This window comes from Rhinolophus hipposideros, assembly GCF_964194185.1.
Source record: "Rhinolophus hipposideros genome assembly, chromosome: 1".
Lineage (NCBI taxonomy): Eukaryota > Metazoa > Chordata > Mammalia > Chiroptera > Rhinolophidae > Rhinolophus > Rhinolophus hipposideros.
The window spans coordinates 26179260-26200905 of NC_138047.1; the positions used below are offsets into that span (position 1 = coordinate 26179260).

General features: G+C 34.3%; 1 protein-coding gene across 5 annotated transcripts in view; it reads right to left on the reverse strand.

Annotated features, from left to right (window-relative positions):
- Positions 1-264: 264 nt before the first annotated feature.
- EPC1 (enhancer of polycomb homolog 1) overlaps positions 265-21646 on the reverse strand; it is an 88151-nt gene continuing 66769 nt past the window's right edge. For 3 of the 5 annotated variants that reach the window (XM_081049929.1, XM_081049930.1, XM_081049927.1), the window contains exons 3-15: positions 17789-17934; positions 17111-17317; positions 16588-16736; positions 15560-15719; positions 14804-14980; positions 14633-14722; positions 14400-14548; positions 12513-12862; positions 5244-5362; positions 5077-5163; positions 4106-4247; positions 3635-3998; positions 265-1843 (exon numbers count right to left, since the gene is read on the reverse strand). In XM_081049929.1, the coding sequence (XP_080906055.1) occupies positions 1771-1843; positions 3635-3998; positions 4106-4247; positions 5077-5163; positions 5244-5362; positions 12513-12862; positions 14400-14548; positions 14633-14722; positions 14804-14980; positions 15560-15719; positions 16588-16736; positions 17111-17317; positions 17789-17934 (2213 nt within the window). In that variant the 3' untranslated portion in view covers positions 265-1770. The remainder of the gene's footprint in view (positions 1844-3634; positions 3999-4105; positions 4248-5076; positions 5164-5243; positions 5363-12512; positions 12863-14399; positions 14549-14632; positions 14723-14803; positions 14981-15559; positions 15720-16587; positions 16737-17110; positions 17318-17788; positions 17935-21646) is intronic. The other 2 variants (XM_081049931.1, XM_081049928.1) reach the window with 1 other exon arrangement.

Below are 21646 nucleotides of genomic sequence, written 5' to 3' on the forward strand. Positions count from 1 at the left end.
CCTTCTCCGTGGCACCAGCCACACAGATATTGCTTAGTAAACCAGGCACACTCCCACCTCAGGATCTTTGTACTTATTCTCTCCACCTGCATGCTTTCCTCTCAATTTCAGGTCTCTGATCAGATGTAACCATCTCTGTGAGCCCTTCCCTACCCACCCTCCACCTGATCCTGGCACTGCTTCTTCCCATTTCCTTGCTTTACTTTCCCCCCTGATACTTACTATAATACCATTTAAATTTTACTTATTAATTTTGTTTTTATTACTGAAATTATAAACTCCTCGAGGGCAGGAATTGTTTCACTGTTGTAGGATCAAAAACAGTCCCAACCAGAGTGATCGTTCAATAAATAATGGTTGAAAAAATGCACTTGAAGTCATCACTCTCATTCCCATGTCCCCCTTTACTGAATGATTTTAATTAAAGTCACACAAAAGTACTTGGGGTGAAAATGAAAGCAAAAGACCACTAACACATTAGTTTGTCAACATGTAATGCCCTGGGTTTATTTTGTGAGAATTCTATCACAATTTTTCCAGGTGGGATTAAAAACCTTAAGGATAATGTATGCCATTGGACTGGGCATTCAGACTTCGGTACTGACAAAGCACTAGTAGTAGTCTGTTAAGTACCATTCTCTTCACAGAAGAGAGGTCAAATATTTCCAAAGGAAGGCACCCGATATTTGTGGTTCTGGCCTTGCAGCCTTCTGGAGAATCTTAAAAGGAAAAAAGCTGGCTGGCTGTTTTTAGAAACTGGAATGATGATACACGTACAGCAATTACTGCATTCTTCTCCCTTATATCCTTTTTGTAAGAACAAGTAAAGAATGAAGTCTTTTAAACAATTCGACAATAAAAAAGTACAATTTTTTTTTTTGTGCTAAAAAAAGGGCAAGACAACATAAACTCCAGTTGTAAGGACTCCATTTGCATACTTGATTTAACACTTTTTGGTGTGGAAGGAAATGGGACTACGGGGCTGTTTGTAGAGCAGCAACATAACATTAGTGCTTTAAGTACCAGAAACTACCCACAGCTTTGTGGGCAAGTGGGGATGGGAAGATTCAAGAGACTTCATTTTTAGCTTGTTACTTGTCCTAATGATAGTAGACCAGGAAGATCCCCATTTAACAGTACATTCCCCATTTTTTAAAAACTGATGCCTTTTTTTTCTGTAAAATTCTGTATGTATGTCACCATTTTTTTTTCACGTGATACACAGAAAACTCAGGGACCCAGAGGGGAACCAAGTTATGTTATACCATTTACAAAATACCAAGGAGTCCACAGCTACCTAACACATTTACTACAGCACAGGAACCAATGAAGGTACAGTGTACAAAAAACTGTAAACACGGCACAATAAATAGATAAAACAGCAGGTTCCGCACCATGCACATGATGTGATGACACTTCATCTCTATACAATCTCACATCTCACACTCTTTGTTGCAATTTATTTCCCCCCACCCCCCACCCCCAAGTGCAAAGCATCACAAATGAACATTTCTGTATTCAAGTAACGTATATACAAGGTATTACAAAGATGCAGTACTGTACAGATAATTGCTGTAGTCTTAATTACAGGTGTTGATTTTTTCCTATTAACAGTAAGAAAAATTGAAGCATGAGAGATGAGCACTGCTGTCAAGTCCCCACAGCTGCCACAGAAACGCATGTGCTGCATTCCGTCATCCCTTGCATTCAAAATGCTACTGATGCATAGCACCTAATCAAGTCCCCAGGTCCGTCCCACTCCCGAGGAAGCTACGTCACCTCCATCGCTACTGTATTGTCTGCTATGTTGTTTAGCGCTGGCTTTTCTGATTCATGATTCTCCCTGTTGAAAAAAGAAGTTCAATAAATTACTTTTCTGCAACAAATTGAACAAATCAAGACTATCTTCCCGATAAAAAGTTTACATATTTTTAATAATAGGAAGAAATTTGACTCATTTGGGACAAGATGTCAAGTAGAGGAATATGAACCTTTTAGTTTATTATCAGGAATATACAATCAGAAGTCAGGCTTATCAATTCCAAGGTCAACTATATTCCTAACAGAATTGGAGTTAGCACCCAAGCAACCTGCATGTTAAAAACACATTAAAAAATCCTTCAGTTTTATAGTTTCAATTTCCTCCTCTACTAAACCATTCATGACAGTTTAAAAAAGGAACAAATGTGACTGAGGTTCATTCATGTCAGGACTTGAAGCCTGGTAGCGTGTGTGGAGTTGGGTAGGACAGCTGCCGAGCTGGGGGTCAGAAGCCAGGGCCTTAGTTTGTTCCAGCACCTAGACTCTGAGTGTGCTGGGAGAAGTCAGTTAAATTCTTTGGATCTCAGTTTCCCTATCTTTAAAACAAAGGGACTAAAAGAAGGAACATAAAAAGTTTTCCATGCACTGTGAGTGTTCCATGATTATACAATTCTCTAGTACTGCAAACCATTATTTAAGAACTATAATTGCTTGATGAGCTATGACTAGACCCAGAATACTAATAAGAATGGATTAGTAATGAACAGATAGTGATTATTAAGTTCTGAAGCAGACAGGGATGTATGGGTTTGGAAACTAAAGGTTAGTCTGTTGCTACAAACCCTGCTCCTCCTCTTAGGCCACCATCAGCTGAGGAAGTCTAATGCCTCCTCACCATTCCAACTCCAACTACTAACCTTCTCAAACCTCTAGACAAACTAGTTCACTTGTTAACCTCTGAACACATTTGTATTTCCCCAACTGTCTTCCTTGTTTCTGTCCAACCAAGATGAAATCTGATCTTATTTTGCAGAAGATTCCCAGAACACTCTTGGTGTGAAAAGATGTTACCTTATATTGAAATTATAGCTGTACTCTACAATTAATTTGACACGCATATAATGCGTTGTGATACCTCTAGAATGATTTTCACCTATTATTTACAATTAACATTATTTATCACACTTTCATGCTTATCTTCTAATTAAACTGAAAACTCCTTGTCTTTCTCTTTTTGCTTCCCCCATAGTCCTTTGTCAACAGCAGGATTTTAATTACCATTAATGTTTAAAACAGAATAGAGCCTGAGCAAACACTCTAAACCGTCTACCGAAACCCAAGAAGGCAAGTCAGCATAGAAAATAACGGTGTGACTTGCCACGAATACTATAAGCCACGAATACTATAAGCCTTTACATTATTAAGAGCAGCGTAGCACACTAGCCATGGGGAAGTCTATCATTTCTGTCTCCACAAGAAGCTGTGGGAAAAATCATAAACAAAAGAAGCACTCTAGAGAGAACTCCTTCCATCCAAAGGTGGAAGAAAAATGAGAGCATTATAAGCTTTTATACTAAGAAAATGATGCCCAAATCATATATGCAATATTCACTATACCATTTAGTTCAAATTCTCAACAATACTGAAATGCATTTATCTGTTTAGTTATTGAAAAAATAAGGATTTCTTATCTATAAATTTTAATGTATAAAGAAAAGAGCAAAAAACCACAAAGAAATAAGTAGAGAGCAATGCCAGAGAATTAAAGTTAGATCTCGTATTTTTCAAACTTTAGTCTTAAAGTAACTTACTTTAGTTAAGTAAGTTACTTACTTACTTTAAGACTTACTTTAGTCTTAAAGTAACTACTCACCTTGGGACTGAATCTACAGAAGATGAAGATGGAACCTTGGAAACTTGACAGTTTGCTGCGGCAGCCAGCTTTAAGGCAGACGATGGAACAGCACTTAAAGTCCTAGGTATATGTCGTGCATTTATGGGAGCAATCGAGTTTACAGTGGCAACTGATGAAGGTACAGTTAATCGAATGTTGTTCCCAATCAGAACCTGAGTTGTTGCAGAATTGGCAGCAGTTACTTGATGACTCAGTGCACTGTGGGAACTTGAAGTCTGTGTCATGTTTGAAGGCTGTAACAAAGTTGAACCTGCCGTTGATGGACTCGTATGTACAAGTGCTGTTGGTGTAGTACTACTGAGGTGTAAGCCCTTGTATACTCCTAGAGAAAAAGAAAGGAGCATCTAAACAATGTGCAGTTTGGCTGTTTATTCCAGATATATGTCACAAACATTATCAAAACCATTTAAGTGTCTTAAACAACCTTACCTGAGGCTGGAAGGACGCCATTCACCCCAATTCCAAGCACCACATCATCCTTCATCTTGAATCCCATTAGTTGTTCCGATGTCACCAAAGCAGAAGCAGCAAATTGAGCACTAGCAGAATCCAAAGTCTTGGAAACAAAACCCTAAAAAGCAAATACAAAAATCTAATCAGCGTCTCTTAGTCTCAGGTTAGTATTAAAGCTACACAGATAGAGCAAAATCAATTTGAATATAAACAAAAATGGCAAACCACTGAAATATCTTTATCGCTTTTGATAATCTTAAATTTGAGAAATGTTCAAGTCATCTTATAACTCAAGGATTATGAATTGTGATCTTCACATGTAATAATATATAACACAGACAAGTCAATTACCAAAATAAACCTCCTATAACGTGGAAACAGTAAACCTCCACACAAAAGTGTTGGACAAGAAATAAGCTAGTAAAACATTTCAGTGACTTACAAACACATATAATGAATAAATGTATAGGTAAACTTCTTTCACCTTACTTGCACACATATATACACATAACCAAAGGCACTTTTGGGATAGTAAGATAACTGTCCCTTTAGAATGGAAATAACAAAATATCGTATCATAACTTAGTCTAGAAATTAGGAGGCCCTTGAATTATTTTAAATGAAATTTTCTTCCAAGACGCTTAGAGATTCAAATCTCTCAGCATTTATGCCTTAAATGTGTTTAAATGGCAAACATCGATCATGCTTTAGGTTTATAAGAGATTTCTTCTAAAAAGAGGTTATTTTAGTATGATAATTTTTACTAAATTTTGACAGTAATTAAAATACCCAAGATAATAAGCTAGGTGTAGGCAGGGTTACATATTAAAGAGGTACATTCAAAGACTACAGGTCAGACTTGAAGACAGGGTCTCCGTCTCATTTAATTATGCTTTTTAGTTTTACTTTTAAAAATAGGGAGCAGAGGCAACAGCTTCCATACTCACCTGTAATGTTCTTTCTAAACCCTGTATAGAATGGCTATGATGTAGATTCAGGCGAAAGCCACTTTTCTGCTGGTTAGATGCAAGGTTCTATGACAACAGTTGGTAATTAGAGATGAACTCTGGTGGGAAACAATGAGGGATAATCATAAGACAGACAAATCCCTCACCTGTGAAGTGTTGGTGGAGGAATTACTATTTGCTTGCTGTTGCTGAATTTGTGCAAGCTGCTGTTTCTGCATTAGAGCCAGTTGCTGTTGATGTTGCTGGTATTGTTCGGCTGTAAATGCTGAACATAAAACGAGGAAATACTTTGTAATAACGCACAGATATCATACACATTTTACAATACGAAAGTACATTTCAGCATGAACAAAATGTGTGCAGAACTAAAGTATTTGACAAAAGCTCAAGGTCCTGCTAAAGGTCCTTTTCAAATGAAACTTTCAGCATTTTTTCAACCCACATTTAACAAGAGTGGCTTGAGTCTAAAGAAAAACAAAATTAAACTTCCCGAGTTAAACATAGGAAAGAGAAGTAAGTGCTCACTCCCCAAGTTACAGAACCGTTATTTTTGTAAGCTGCGACACTTGTGCTAGACAGTGTAAAAAGGTAATACCAGCTTTTTCATCCACATATTTGGAATTCAACTTTGCACTGAGCTTGAGAAGAAATCTGATAATTACTATTTGGTTTCTAGTTTACTCTATTACTGCCCCAATGCAGTCAGATGACCCCTAACAGTTCTGTGTATAAATACTAACTGTTCCACATACTTTCTAATTTTAATCGTTAAAAACATTTCCTCTGCATGAAATATATTAAGGTTGTCGGTTTATTACTTTTTTTTTTTTTTTTTTTTTTTTAAAAACACTCATTGTTTAAGTTTAACAGGAAGAAAAGAGGCTCCAAATTTCAGGTTAATTATTTTTCCCCACCCAATTAACCCACCTGGAAAAAATCCAGTCAATAAGAACGAAGTTGTTTATGTTGATTTACTGTACAGAATGATGTCTGAGGAAAGACACTGTGTTATGCTACTTATGTTTGTCTATGGAGAGCTCAGTTCTAAAAAAAACAAACAAAAAAATGTTCATTTATTACCCCCCAAAAAGTGTGTGCAGTTTTTAAAAAGGAAACCTGTTTCTTTTTTTTGCCAATTAAAAAAAGGAAAAAGATAAAAAGCACATACAATTACAACATGTGACCTTAAAGGCTTCTTTAAGAAGCCTGTGATGATGTTTGGGTAAGAATTATTTCAAAACAAACAAAAAAAGTTATCACGCATCCCTGGGTACCAGGGAATCTACAAGTCATGCAAATTTCCTCAATCTCAAGTTTAATGTTTTCAAAATACTGCCACCTAATTTGTTGTTGTCTTTAATTGCATTTTGATAATTTAGTTAGAATATCACTTCAACAAGTTTGTAACTTTCACTTATAACTCATGAAGAATCTTTATCAGGATACTGCTTCCACCTTATACAACTACAAAATGTTTAGGTAGAAATTCTGTATTTTGGATGAACCAGAAAATCGTGAACTAATATTTAAGAAAACCTCAGAAGTTAGTATCTATACAGGCTCTTATATTGAGTTGAGCTTAAGTTTTTGGGCTGCAAGAACAAAAAAAATTTCTTGTTGGGAAAATTCTATTGATTTTAAAATTTTTGTGTTACAAATCCGTTGAGTTGGTATTTTGTTCTTTCATGAGATTCTTTTCCTATGAAATCTTCAAATCTGATTTCTGTAGGGAAGACTTTTATTGATAATAAAATAATCCCTAAATATTGACAAAAAGTAACTTTCCCCCAACATGACCATTTCCATATAACAGAAATAGGTTGAATCAGAATTTGAAAAAAATCTACAAAATTTAATGCAGCCCTGAAAGAATGTTTATGATTCACATAATATTTATATTTAAAAAAATCCATAAGAAGTAATTATTTAAACCTAAAGATCCTTAATTTATTAGTTTTGCTAATATATTTTTGAGGTTTATACTTTAATTTCCCAAGTTTGAGGGAATTGCCGAAGTCTTGAATTTCCTAATAGAGGATGCTCAATATATATTTATATTTTTATAAAGGACCATTTCTGGAAGGTCAGGTAATTACAGATTGAGAAAATCACTAATTTAGCATTCACCGAAGACCTGTATAAAAAACTCCATTTATATGAATGGAAATATTCTGTTGTAGAACTTTGCTGGTGTTTGTGTGTTTTACTAAAAAAAAATTAACAATAATAATTTAGAAATTGATTAAATAAAGGTTCCAAGTATTTTTGCCCTATTTAAATCAACATTTTAATCCTTGGTCTCTGAGGATCTTATGAATTTCACTTTTTAACAACTGTTAACTTCCCCCTAATACAGATTTAGGAATAAAAACGCACCCAACGTTTAGATCACTAAAACTCATCAAGATTTTAGGGAGAATATGAGATCTTGTTCCCCAGCATGCCATCAGTTTGGCTCAAATAAACTCTCACAAAAATTAAAAAAGATTTTAGATCACTGTGGTAGCCTATTTCTTAGATGTCTCTAGAGTCTAGTCATAGAATTTTCCCTAGACGTTTTTGATAAATGATCGAGAAGAAATGTACAGAGCAACATAGCTGGAAGTGATGGTACTCAGTAATGTTCATTGAAAATATGAAAGATCAAATTATGCGATCACTGTAGTCTTTTTCAGCCATGAGATGCTAAGATTTTACATTTTTTCTAAGAAATAAAATTCCAATCCAAAGGCTTATCAATGAAAGGAAAGCTTGGTAAGGTAGTATACTGGGGCAAGTACAACCTGAATTGGGTTTTACATTATTATTTATACAGAAAACCAAGAATACCTCAATGCCACTGTAATTCAAAGTCTAACCAAATGCTAAGTGAAAATAAACATAAAATGACCTAAATCTCTTATTTTTCTAAATTTCTATTAAGGTAGAAAGTTTTTAGGTTGTATGTCTACATCTAGATATCGTGTGTTAGTTAAGTTTGCAATTCATGCAAAGATGGACAAGATGGGTTTTGTGGACAGATGACCAAACCTAGAATCAGAATCATTTCACAGAACCAAAAACTTTTAAATCAGGAGGGATCCTCGGTGATTTCCTCCTACAACCTCATAAGAGATGAAAAAACTCACATGCAGTCACAAAGATATTTACTAGTGGAAGGGGGACAAAACACCACCCTGAAACTGGTGAGATTTTTAAATATAAAAAGAAATAGACAAAAGTTTATTTCAGATTTAGTATTTTTAAATTAGAAATAATCCAACTTTTTATGTATGAAGAATGTGAACCAAGTTCTTAAAAAAAAATCTCATACATACAGCACCTAACAAACATGAATCTAGGCTGTGGAAGGACACGCTTAAAAGCTGAGAACAGGGAGGAGCACGACAGGATTCTGAATATTTGAAGGACACTACCATGTTGGAGATCAAGGCAACTTATTCAATGTGCTTCCAAAGGCAAAACAGGAACCAGAAGATTTAAATTTAAGGAGGCAGCTTTTGTTCAATATATGGACAGACTTCTAAACAAGATGCCCAACTGGAGAATCATCTGATTAAGAAAGTTGTTGAATTTGTCCTCACAAGAGGTGTCTAGACAGAGGTCAGAAACTTCTGTTTGGTAGCTTCTTATAATTCTCTGAGGTAGGAATTTTGATGAAATATTCTGAGATTTTACAAGTCCCCTTCGTATACGAGGAAATTAGCATGTGGCACACCAGCACCGGGCATAGCTGCAGCTCAGGCTGCTGCTCTTTAGGTCACATTCCTACAGCTGAAGCAGATCAACTGAAATGATCAAAGAAGTGCAGCTGGGGCGGCTGACAGGTATTTAGGAAAAAACAATTCAAAAATTCAGTTTGAGAAGATGGATTCTAGATGACCAAAATGTGTGTTTTGTACACAAACAAACAAAACTCCCTACAAACCCAAACACCTGTTTTAAAAACCACCCCTCAATTAGAAATTTTTTTGAGCAGTAAAAAGGCAGGGGATTCTTTTAATACAGGAAAAAGGGTAACTTTAAAGAAACAAATATAAAATGAAAGGACTCCAGACAATATTCAAGTATGACCCCTTAATCAGTAAACTTGAATTGATAGTTTTGATGGAAGCTTATGAGCATTTATCAGCCATCCAGAAACCCAATCTGCAAACAGAAGTTTAATAATTCACTTGATGGCAAAACATGACCGAACCTGAATTCATTTGACTCCCAATGACTTGAACAGGAGATTGCTTGTGGTCAAACCTTCTACTTAGTGTGAATATTCTTGCACTTCACTATAAAACCGTACAACCATTAATGTATTTTACTCCAGGTGCTACTCCAGCCTCTGCTGATGATGTAATTCTGAATTTTGAAACACATTTGGATAAGGATTAAGGACCTGCAGTTTTACAAAATCCAACAATGAAAATATTCAGTGCTCAAATCCAGAGTTCCTTTTCTATGGTAAGATTAAAATTTTATGTTACAAACTGAAGTAAACTGCACTAAGCTACAGATATTGAGACTAACATTCTAGCTACATATTTCCTATTCACTTAGGAAATAAAGCAAATTTTTAGTGCAGATATGCAGATGAAATTTCACTGGGAACTAGGAATTCAAATCCTAAACATATAATGGTGGTTTTAAAGTCACTTTTCTGTTTTTAGTCTTTCTGAATTAGAGTTCTAATTATGAAAAAGGGTATTAATTCTGACATCTGAGATCCGCCAAACCCAAACATATGCAAATGATACTCAGTCATTGAAAAAACACTACATTTTCAGAGATGCTTTTATGGATTAAAAACAAATAGAATAATGGATTTGGAAACTGTCCAAATCACATATTAACTAAAGACTATTAAAAATACACAATTTATACTAAAATCTAGTCCAGGAAATTCTGAAAACACATATAGCTAAGTCTTCCCAAGTTCCTCCACATTGTGTTATTCTGCTATATAGTATCCAGAGGACCAAGCACTCTAGTAACTAAGCAGTCTACCATTTGGCTACATAACTATACAAAATGGCCAAGACTGAGAAGCAAGCAACAAAAGATTCTGTGCATTTGAAACAGAGGCTACAAAAGTTGGTATGTTAAAGCTCATTCCCTTTATTACAAATAATGGGCTCTTGGTATCTTATTTAGAATTTCCTGTTTGAAAATGAGAATAGGCCCACTTAGATGATTTTTAAGAAAAAAGAAAATCTGTCTAGAAGGCATCATCACGTCACAGCACACATCTAAATATTAATATTCAAGACTGACAGAATAATAAAAAACGGCGAAATCAAAACCTCCATATTTGGCTTAAGCAGCAGGCAAGTATATCAATTGACTCATATCTCATACAATGGTTAAGCTCTAAAGTCAATATAGTAAAAATTAAGCCTTAAAAATTCCTTTAGAGTGTAACAATACAGACCCATCTCTTTCAATAAACCCAACACAGCCAGTTTCCCCTCTGACATCAGACTAGATCGGAGCTTCTGTGGCTGAGTACTAGGTGATGTGGTATTTTTGGGCTATGCTCTATGAAAAAAAAATCTTTAAAACTATAATTACACTGCCTGAGGTGAGATGCTTAACCTATAAATGAAGTGGCAGTGCCCCAAGGGGAACAATAGATCCACTTGTCCCATGCCCACAGGGGTCCACTGGGAAATACATTTTAGTAGAATTGTATTTAGAATCCTATATGACATTTGAACTGCTAAATTTTAATTTTTTTCCCTCAAGGGCCTATAGTTGAATTCACTTAAAAGTACATATAACTCCACTGTAATACACTTTATAGAGCATAAAGAGAAAAGCTTTAGGTTTCTGGATATTCACAAATATGAAAGAATAAAGTGCTACTCTACAGCAATCTGTAGGCATTTATTCTCTAAGTATAAGGGAAGATCTAGTAAAATTTAAGGAAAAATTGAAAACAATTAAGTGCGACAGAAAAAAATATTGATAAACCCATATTTTAAAAAGTTGTATCACATATATAGGGGAAGAATATGATTTAAAAGAATATTACAGAGTTGTTAACTCTTTTTGTTCTAGCTAAATTTGTGGTAATACTACTGTTCAATGTTCACCTTTTAGTATTCTTTGGCCAGCACAAATCAAGTAAGTTTTACAATATCAATACTTATTTAAGTTGTATAGCAAAACAATTTACAAAAAAAAGTCATTACAAGATTCTTAGGATAGTTACACAATTCAACTTCTCTATCTTGAGGTGGAGGAGATGGGGATTGATGAACGCGCCAATTTTCTATGAGAATTCTTCAAGAGTTTTATACAGCTTATAAATCTTTATCAGGGAAAACAAATCCCAAGTATATACTTTTAAAATCTCTACACTCACACTATAAGTCCTCCTTCAGACTGAAAAGTTCATTTCGATTAAGACTACAAAAATAGAGAAAGTGACTCTTCATGACATCGACTGAAACTGATGGGATTATAAATAATCTGTTAGGCCTCAGATAATTTAGATTATCTTCTAGCTGATTTCCGAAATGTGATTATTGTTCTTACAAGCTGAAAGACTTCCACTTCATAGAAATACTGTTTTTCTAACCACAAAGCAAATTAGTTTATGAAATCTTTTCTGGAGGTCTTTAAGAATAAGCATATTTTTGTATTTATTAGGTTTTACTGTAGCCTTACCAGATGTTTAGGGAGACAGAATAAATATCTTTCCAGTCTTTTGAACATCTCTATTTAAATTATCTTTACCAAACTCTGCAGTAACAATTTTAAGAATGGATTTCTATAATCTACATGCCTCAGATAACAGATTTATGCTTTAAAATAGAAAGCTAGAATTTTAGAAATATTTTAAGTAGACAACATTTATTTTAGACACATTACACAAAGTAGCCATACACAATGCTAAAGTAGACATTATCTAAAAATGTTTCCAAAATTATTAAAATAATCCTTTTACTTAAATATCGTTCTGTGAAAAATTAGTTTCTCTCATAAATTACTCTGAATTACTGTGACAACAGATAAGATTTTGCAAATCTATCTATTTGCTAGTCTACTTTTAAGCAGTCTAAGTAAAAGACTAGAGAAGAGTTCAAACATACAACAGCAACAATTTATGGTCCATATGGTCCAATTCTTTTCATATTATTTCGAAGATGTAATTGCTGAATCTTGTGGTTCTCAGAGTTCATCCAGGAAACAAATGTCATAGATTAAATAGTAATAAACCACCTTTGTATATAGGTATGTTTAAATGAAGACACATGTACAAACAGGATTCAAATAAATACTTAAACGTAGGTCTTTTTTTTTTTTTAACTATTTTGAGAATAAAGGACTTCTGGCCATAAATATAATAAACCACATATTCAAAAAATTGATGAACCTGACATTTGTATAGAAATGTACATCAGAACAAATAAACATACCAAAATGTGCTGAACCACTGCTACTTTTACTTTGCGTAGAGGTACTGCATGTCTGGGTCCCAGGTTGTGCTGTTCCTGTTCGATTTATACTCCTATATAATTTTCTACAGGAGAGTTCATCATTGTCACTGTCATGTAGGGATGGTGTCCGAGGCCTAAAATGCCGCCATCTACATGATTTGATATTGACTAGTATCTGACTGAGGTCTTTAGAGAAAGATTTGTCCGAGGTATTTGTTTCTGAGGTATTGGCAAACTGATTGACTGGAGAATGTGGTGAGGAAAGCATTTCCAAATCCAGATGGCGAAACACACTGTCACAGTCTGAGTGAGCTCTGTCCATTAAGACCCTATTAAAAACAAGGCAGGAAACATGTATATAAAACAGCTATTCATAAATTATGTAAAAAAGGTTTTTCTTTCTCTCCCCAACTCCAAAGAGACATCTCATACTGAATATTTAAATGCTATAGTTTTGATTATTTCAGTATTTGGTTCTATAGGCTAAAATATCAGTATCTGATAAAGGTTCTTTTTTTATGTTATAATGATTTGATTAAAGAAGAGAGTAATCCATTTCACAGAATGAGGTAAATATTTTACAACAGGGAGTTTCTAACAGTTCTTCGGGTTGGTCTACCAATGTAAGTTACATATATGAAAGTATTTTTCTTTTCAACCAAAGATTTTTCACTTTCATTACAAAGCAGCAAGAATGTTATGAAATGCTGCTAGCATATACACCTGTCCTCTATTTAAGGAAAAACTCTTTTGTGGTGTGTGAAGGTAGGAGAAGGTAGGCGAAATCAGTAAAAGCTATGTGATCTTTGGGATATGTTATACCATTAAAATTTCTAACAAAATATTTCATCCATTACTCTAGAGGATATATTTTTGTTACTAATATAAACTTTATAAATGACCCCATCTTAAATGCTAACATTGATATTAAGCTGGTATAGAATAAAATATAGCTAACAGAGAATTTTCACCACTACTGATGTCAACATAACGATGTGAAAAAAAGCACTAAATAAAATGTATTTTAATGCCCTGATAATTCTAAACTAATGTTTAAGTGGTAAAAACTGCAATTACGATTAAAAAATGAAACAAATATATGTATAAGCCATTTATTTATTATAAATTATACCCTTAGGTTTCTCCCTGAAAGTACTGATATTATCTGTTTTGTCTTTTAATTTTTTTCACATTTTACATGAAGTCTTCTTTTTCTTTGCTTTTATGCGTTCTGCAATTCCTTCCCTGCCTCCCCGCCCCCTCAACACACACACAACTTCTCACACAAAGGCATTTAATATGAAGGATAAAGGCATTGTGTATGAAGAATAAAGGCATCAAGTATGAAGGAGTTCTATCAGATTTAACCAAAGCAAGAAGAGCAGTTAGACCCTGACAAACTGGGAAGTCAAGATCAGGTCAAGCATGGATCCTGGAGGCTTTTTACTGGTGAGTTCAACAACTCCGTATGTCGTATACGGCATTTCTTACCCTAGTTAGTCCTTTCTTCCCAGTATCTCCCAGAACTCCTGAAACAACCTGTATTTTCTTTAACTTAATACAACTTATGCAATCATGATTTACTCTTGCCTTTATCTAGTACCTTTTGTCAGAATTCTATCCACAAGGATAGATATCTGAGGTTTTCAAACTTGGAAAGGAAAGCAGATCCATTAGGGACCCATTAGTTATGTATTAAAAACTATGTTTATATAAGAACCAGGTAGCAAAATATTTCAGTCTAAAAATTAGTTAAGAACACGTGGGAACAAATGAGCTATAAAGGATTACCTCAGTTTAAATTTTAAGTTCAATTTATCCTATTGTCTAAAATATCGCTATGCTTCGAATACAGAAATACCTTACCTTCCACCGCGCCCAACCCGTCTTCGTGCAAATCCAATACACCTTTGGGGTACGGTAAGGGTAGTTAAGCAGTATCTATATCGCACATCCCCTAATCCTCCATCTTTAGGACTAGTCCAAGGCCAGTTGCCAGTTTGGTCTAAGTGAGGCTTAAAAAAAGAAAAAAAAATCCAAGTTATTTTGTCAGTTATGGGTAAACAGTTTGTAATTTAAAAAGGAAGCCTGAAACTTACAGCATAGTACTGACAGCCTGCTTTCCTACGGAAAGCAAAGGGACCATCGGGATCATTCTCTTCCTCAGCTTCTGAAGAGCCAGACAAAACCTTTAAATAAAATGAAGTGGGTCAAGACATGTGACTTTCTACATTCCTCCTCTATATTCATAGGGAAATTCTTATATTTACCTGGGAGAGAGGTTCTTCGTCTGAGCTGGGAAAGTCATACTGATTTAAATCTTTAGCATTAAACACTGGCAGTGCAGCGGGACTCGTCTGTTGAGGAGGAGCAGCAGCAGACGATGGTAAGACTTTGGGCTTCTTTTCATATTTACGTTTAGGTCGGATAAGATCAGCTTTATCTTGCTGCAATAAAGTCATAAGTTAATCAAACACTAGGAAACCATGTTCGACAAACCTGCAGTTTTAGGGAAGTTTTAAAATGAAGTTTACTGCTAAACGAAGGCATTCAAACTCATAAGAGATACAAGACTCTTACGTTTTACCATCTTATATTGTCAAGTCTTAGAGATTGGTTGGTCTCTGTGAAAACATTAATATGCTCCTACAACCTAACCATAATCTCATAAAGTATTTTGTTTCAATTAAAGTAAAGGAAAAGAATGAAAGTTTTCCAGCTTCTGAAACCCTGTAACTGCACTTAGTATTTACCACTGGCTCCCGTATCTTTTTCTTAATTTTCTACGAAAATGCAGCAAAATAAAAAGGGATATCTAGTCTTTATTCTAAAGAACTAACAAATAAATACAGGGAAAATAATAATGAAACTAATTTTATATACACACAAAGCAGACTACAGATTACCATTAACATTGCAGCATATTTCGTGGTAGGCTTTCTATGTATTTTTTTTATTTTGTTTTGATTTTAATGATAAAATACCACTCCATTATCAGCCACTATCATCACAGAATTTTTATTCACCTTATTAACTTTAAATTCCTTCACATCCATTGCTTCCTGATGTTTAAATTGACTGCTATTAGTAATAGGGATGATGGGGATGGCATAAGTAGGTTTCACTGGTTGTCTCTGTGCCATGACCTCAGACATAATCTCTCCATTGTAGTCACCCAAATTATACCTGAAATTATAAAAAAGAAAGTTTAAAAAGTTCTGTTTGTAAGTACTTATCCTTATTACTATTAATAACCAACTGAGACATAATTATAAACACTGATTAGACTTGGTAAAATTAGTTAAAATTTGACTAATTTGCTGAATGCTTATTAAAATTAAAGATTACATAATTATTTTGATTTCTTCCTTTTACTTTTTGACTTATAGCATTATCTTGGCACCACAAATATATGATTTGGAGGACAGGGGGGGAAAGGTTCATATTTTAACTCAGCAATTCTGGTGAAAGAGTCGGTGGAGATGTTGAAATTAATGCTTAAAATGGTGCTGAGGAACTTTCTGCCAACTTGAATTGCCTGTGCTATAAAACTAATTTTTCTGTAATGAATCACAAGAAATTTAATAATGGTTTTCTTTGGGGATAAGGACTAGGAAATGGGAATAAATCTTCAAGTTTTCACTGTGTACCTTGCTGGATGCTTATTTGAATGTTAAGATTATAAACCTTTCCTCCTCCCTTATGCTTTTTGTTAAATCAGTACCATCTAGTAGATAAAATAAAAACCTTAAATTGACAAATGCTCTGTCCCTCATTGCTCTGCACACACTCACATAAGGACAAAATAGTAAGATTTCAAAATGGAAATACCTGGCATATTTTAATTTTACTGAACTCAGTCACTTTTAAAGAAAAGAGAAGAACATATATAACATTATATAAAGTATATCATACCACACATTTAAATAGTTTCTAATTATTATTAAAAGAAGATATTTCTGGAGTTATAGATAACTGCTTAAGAAATAAATTAACTCAATATAGAAAATGCTAATGGTACCATACTTCCTAACATTATTAAAATATACTTTACCTCTTTTCCATAATTTCCAGTGTTAAGTGCAATAGCTCCCTTTTACTCTTTTCTCTTCTTTTTATCATCTCTAGAATAGTAACAGCCCGACTTAGATCTCGACGCAGTTTAAGCATTTTTTCATAAGAGGCTTCATCATTTTTGCGATTCTGCAAATATAAAGTTGCTTATTTAATGTCAGTAAGTATTGCTAGCTAGTGGCATTCTGAACATAATAGCTATTGACATATTTAAGAACATATATATTTGAAGGGTTAGAAGAGAATTTAAAAACAGTGAAAGGGGGCATGCATCACCAGGAAATCAATTTTGTGCATGATCTTAAATGGATTAACATTAAAATATATCAACAGCTCCACAATGAATCTTACGATGGATTAATTTTAAATTAGTATTTTTCATTATACTGTAAAGTATTTAAATACAAATTAAAACACAGGCTTCAGATATTGATATTCACAACTATAAACAATTTTTCTTACATCAAAAAATAATTACCACCCAATTTCCCAAATTTACTCACTTTTCGAGTCTGCATTTTTTCAGTACGTCTTCTAAAAGCCACATAAGGATCATTTGTGCTGGAACCATCTCGCTTTTCTTGTTTTACTGATGGGATAAGAGATGGCCCTCGACAGTTTTTTCTCTTTTTAATCCAGTATTCATAAACTTCTCTAATTAATTCATCATCTTCTTTTAGCAGCAGTTTGGCTTCCTGCAGACTGACTGGCTAAATGTAAAATTATGATGTCATTTTCATATAACACATATATAAGGTTCAAAAGCACTTCTAAATTTAAATTACAACCATCAAAATAACAACAGTATTTACAACAGCAAACATGCAGAGTAGCTCGCATGTGTCAGTCATTGAGCTAGATGCTTTATATACAATATTTTATTTAATTTTCACAACCATTCTATCATCTCTATTTTGCAGATGGGAAAACTGAAGCACAGATAAATTTAAACATATTGCTCTAGACAATACAGGTCATAGTGGGCAGAAATGGGATACGACTTTGTGCTGGTTAACTCCAGAGCCTGCTCAAGTCCCTTCCGCAACATTATACTTTTTCCATATAAATGTTGATATTTATATAAATGCATACAAAACACACACACACACACACACACACACACACACACACACACACACACTCTCTCTCTCTCTCTTTTTACATATATAATTAAGTTGTACCTGCTGACCACTGCCTTTTTCTAGACGGTCAATCATCTCCTCAAATTGCAATGGGCAGATGTCCATTTTCTTTTTCAGTTTATTCACGAATACTTCATCTTCAGAATCCAAATCATAATCAGGCTGTTCAGCATCCAAACTAAAAGCTGACAGAAGAAACCATAAGCAATCATTCACTGTGTGAATCCACTGACAAAAACCGTCATCTTAGAATCAAAATTCTATGAAGCCCTTTTTGATGTAGCCTGTCCAGTCTCATCAGTACTTTATGATCCAGCAACATCCAACTTTATGCATCTAATGCAGCAAGCTATTTCATGCCCTCAGGCCTTCACATTAGCTAGTTCCTGCGTGCCCACCTAGCAAATGACTATTCTTTTCAAAACCCAACCTGACAATAACTCCTGTGGAATCGTTTCATGACTGCCCCCTACAAATAAGAGATTCCTAACTACTTTTATCTTTTTTGGAAGCTATGAACCTTCTACCCAGAACAATACTGTATAAACATACATTTTGCATAAATTACAAGCAATTCAAATATTAAAAGCTTCTGGTACCAAGGTTAGATCACTTCCGTTCTTTTGTACTGTTTTCTACACATACTTTATAATCTACATGTTAAGCATTAGAATATGATTGATTTCCTCAAGAGGAGGCATTGTGTCTTCTTATTTATCTCTGACCTCTAGTGCAGATAGTAAGCATGTTCATCCTGCATGCTAACTGTTTGCAGTACTTTCCAGAAAAACATTCTGATACTGCATCTAGTCATGTGGGGGAAAAAATCTGAAAAAATATGCGGTCATCCATGAGTGGTATCTATGATAGGTACAAAAGGGGACTACCATTTGCCCCAAACCTGCCATCCCTACTTCAAATTTAATATAGTATCTGGCCCAGAAGAATCCAATAAGTATTTATAGAATTGAATATATTATACCATTATGTTTCATTTTCTATTTTGACCCATATCACATTTTTATGTTTCTTATTAAAAGTAAATGGATATTCAGACTCCATAAAAATCTCTGTATGTTAACATCTTTATAACCTGATAGGTAGGCCCTCCAATGATTTTCGATCATCTAATTCTGTTTGTTATTGCTATGCAAACAGAGTTTTTGGAGATCTCAAAGTGGATGAAAACTTTGTTGGATTAAAAACACTTGTTTTTTGTCCCTAACCAAGATAATTCATATTTGTGTTGTTCAATAGGGTAACCACTAGCCATGTGTGGCTAATTAAACTTAAACTTAAAAAAAGAAATTCAGTACCTCAATCACATTAGCCACATTTCAAGTATTAAACAGTATGTGTGGCTAGTGGCTACCGTTGTACCAGACAGCACAAATTACAGAATATCTTCATCACCACTGGAAGTTCTATTGAAGTCGTGATCCAGATAATGCAGAACACCAACTAGCAATGTTCTGACTTCTGAAGGCTATATTTTATATTTTTAGGGTCTCATTTTTATATTACTTTTGCATCCTCTAATATAAAAAATATTTTTGTTTAGATCAAATCACATTTACAAAGCTTAATAATTCATAAAAACTAAACAAGCTCACCTAATATCACCTTACTTTTGCATCATCAAAATACATTTGATATACTTCTGGTATACATTATATCATCAATGATAAGTCATGTCCAAAATATCAGGGAACAAGAATCATGACTGGAAAGGAAAATTCCTCTCCTAGGGAGCTCAGTGGTTTCCCACTGAAGTTAACTGAGAGACTACTATTGCCTCTGCAAGAAGTTACTTCTCTTGGTGCAAACATATCTAAGACCTTAAAAACATAAGGAGAGCCAATTCTTGTTCAGTTACAAAATATTAAAGCCCTAGAGAAAAGGTAACATGAAAAAATTCACTTTAGGATTTCATTTGACCAAAAAATCCACAGGCAATGATTAAAGTGTAATATCGCTTTATCCAAACCTGTAATTCCAATTGACAGTTCAAGCACAGCTAATACAGATGTATTTATCATGGTCATAGAAATGGAGTTATCTTCAAATTTTCTGGGCCATGTAAATGAGTGTTCAAAGGGTATAAAGAAAAACAGGCAAATGTGTTGCCTCTTCTAATTAAGTTCTACCAGTTAAAATGAGACCTAGCTGGCCAATAATTGTTAAAAAATGGGAGCCATACTATACAAGCTGACTCCTTTAAAATTTTTGCTAAGGATAAACACAGATATGTATATGGTTAAGCAAAATACAATATAATGTACAGATGGAAAAAATAAATTGAAGCAAGAACACAAGAATACACAGTTGATTAGATTATTTTAAACAGAGTGGTACAAACCATGGTACTTGCCCCTGGACTTAAGAATCCAGTGAGAGATGAAACGTATATAAAGGTCTACGTAACAAATGCCATACTACGGCTCAGACTATGAGTGTATGGGTGGGTATGTGCATAACTCCAAACAATATTTTAAAAATACAAAAAGCAAATAGTGAAATATTTGGATGCATGAAATAGCACAAAATGTGGATTAGGGACAGAATATAATCCCTGATTGAAAAGAAGGCACATTATCCAAGGTTGAGGAGAAATTTCTCAGACCAAGAATGGTAAACAGGTTTACCAACTCAAGCACTAATTCTCAATGACTGGAATATCTACTTGTAAAACTCCTGGAATAAATTTTGAGCAGCAGAAAAGACTGTCATAATAATGATATTTACTATGGGGTATTAGATATTTGATATCTTTTCCTTAGACCTGAGAAGACAAAGCTTTCACTGGCTAGCTAGATCAGGAAAATCCTTCAACTTCTTTACTAGAGACAGAGCTTAGAGTTACTTCTAGAATGTACCTGGGGAATCCCAGATCTGACAGATCTGAAATTCCAGATCTGAAATTCTTTGTAGATAAAGTTTTTTGGTTCATGCTATAGATTTTAATGTCAGAAAGTAGTACCAGAAGAATAGTAGTAAAAATGGCGTAAGAATGTATGTTGTAGTGTGATGCGGAGACAGGCAAAGGGAAGGAGAAAATGCAGTCTTTCAGAATGAAGGCATAAAGACAGGACACATCTACTCTGAGAGGTAATAAAAAAAGTAAGTTCTATAAGGATCTATTTTTTAAAAATATTTTTTTAATTTAGGAGTTCAAACTTACAAAAGTTACAAAATAAAAACGGTCAAGGAACACCTGCATATCCTTTACCCAGATTCACCCAGTTAAAATTTTATTTCATTTGTTTTATCATTTGCATGTGCATCTCTCTCTCTCTCTCTACACAAACACACACACATACAATTTTCTGAGCCATCGAAGAGTAAATTACATTCATAATGGCTCTTTACTGCTAGATACTTCACAGTGTATTTCCTAAGAAGAGCGAGGTTATTTTATATAATCATAGTATAGTCATTAACTTCATAAATTTACACTCATACAATTTAATCTTCTGCCTATCTTCCAATTTATCAGCGGATCCAATAATTTATAACATTTCCCCGCCAGCACAGGACCAGTCTAGGATCAAGTATTATTTTCATTGTTATCTCTTTAGCCAACTTTAATCTGGAACATTTCCACAGCTTTTCTTTGTCTTTCAAGATATTGATATTTTTTGAAGACAACATCCCTCTTCCCAAGACTTTATTACTGTTATCATCATCATCATCATCATCACATTTCTCACTTTGTGCCTGATTTTCCCCCACTGTAATGAGATTAAGCTCTGTTACCTGGTACCCTGCAATACTCGACTGTCTTAGTCCTCCGCAGGATATGACATGTAGGGCACACATGTTCCTGTTCCTCATAAGTAATGATAATTTTGATCACCAGTCAAGACATTGCCTGATTACTCCACTATATTTTTTCCC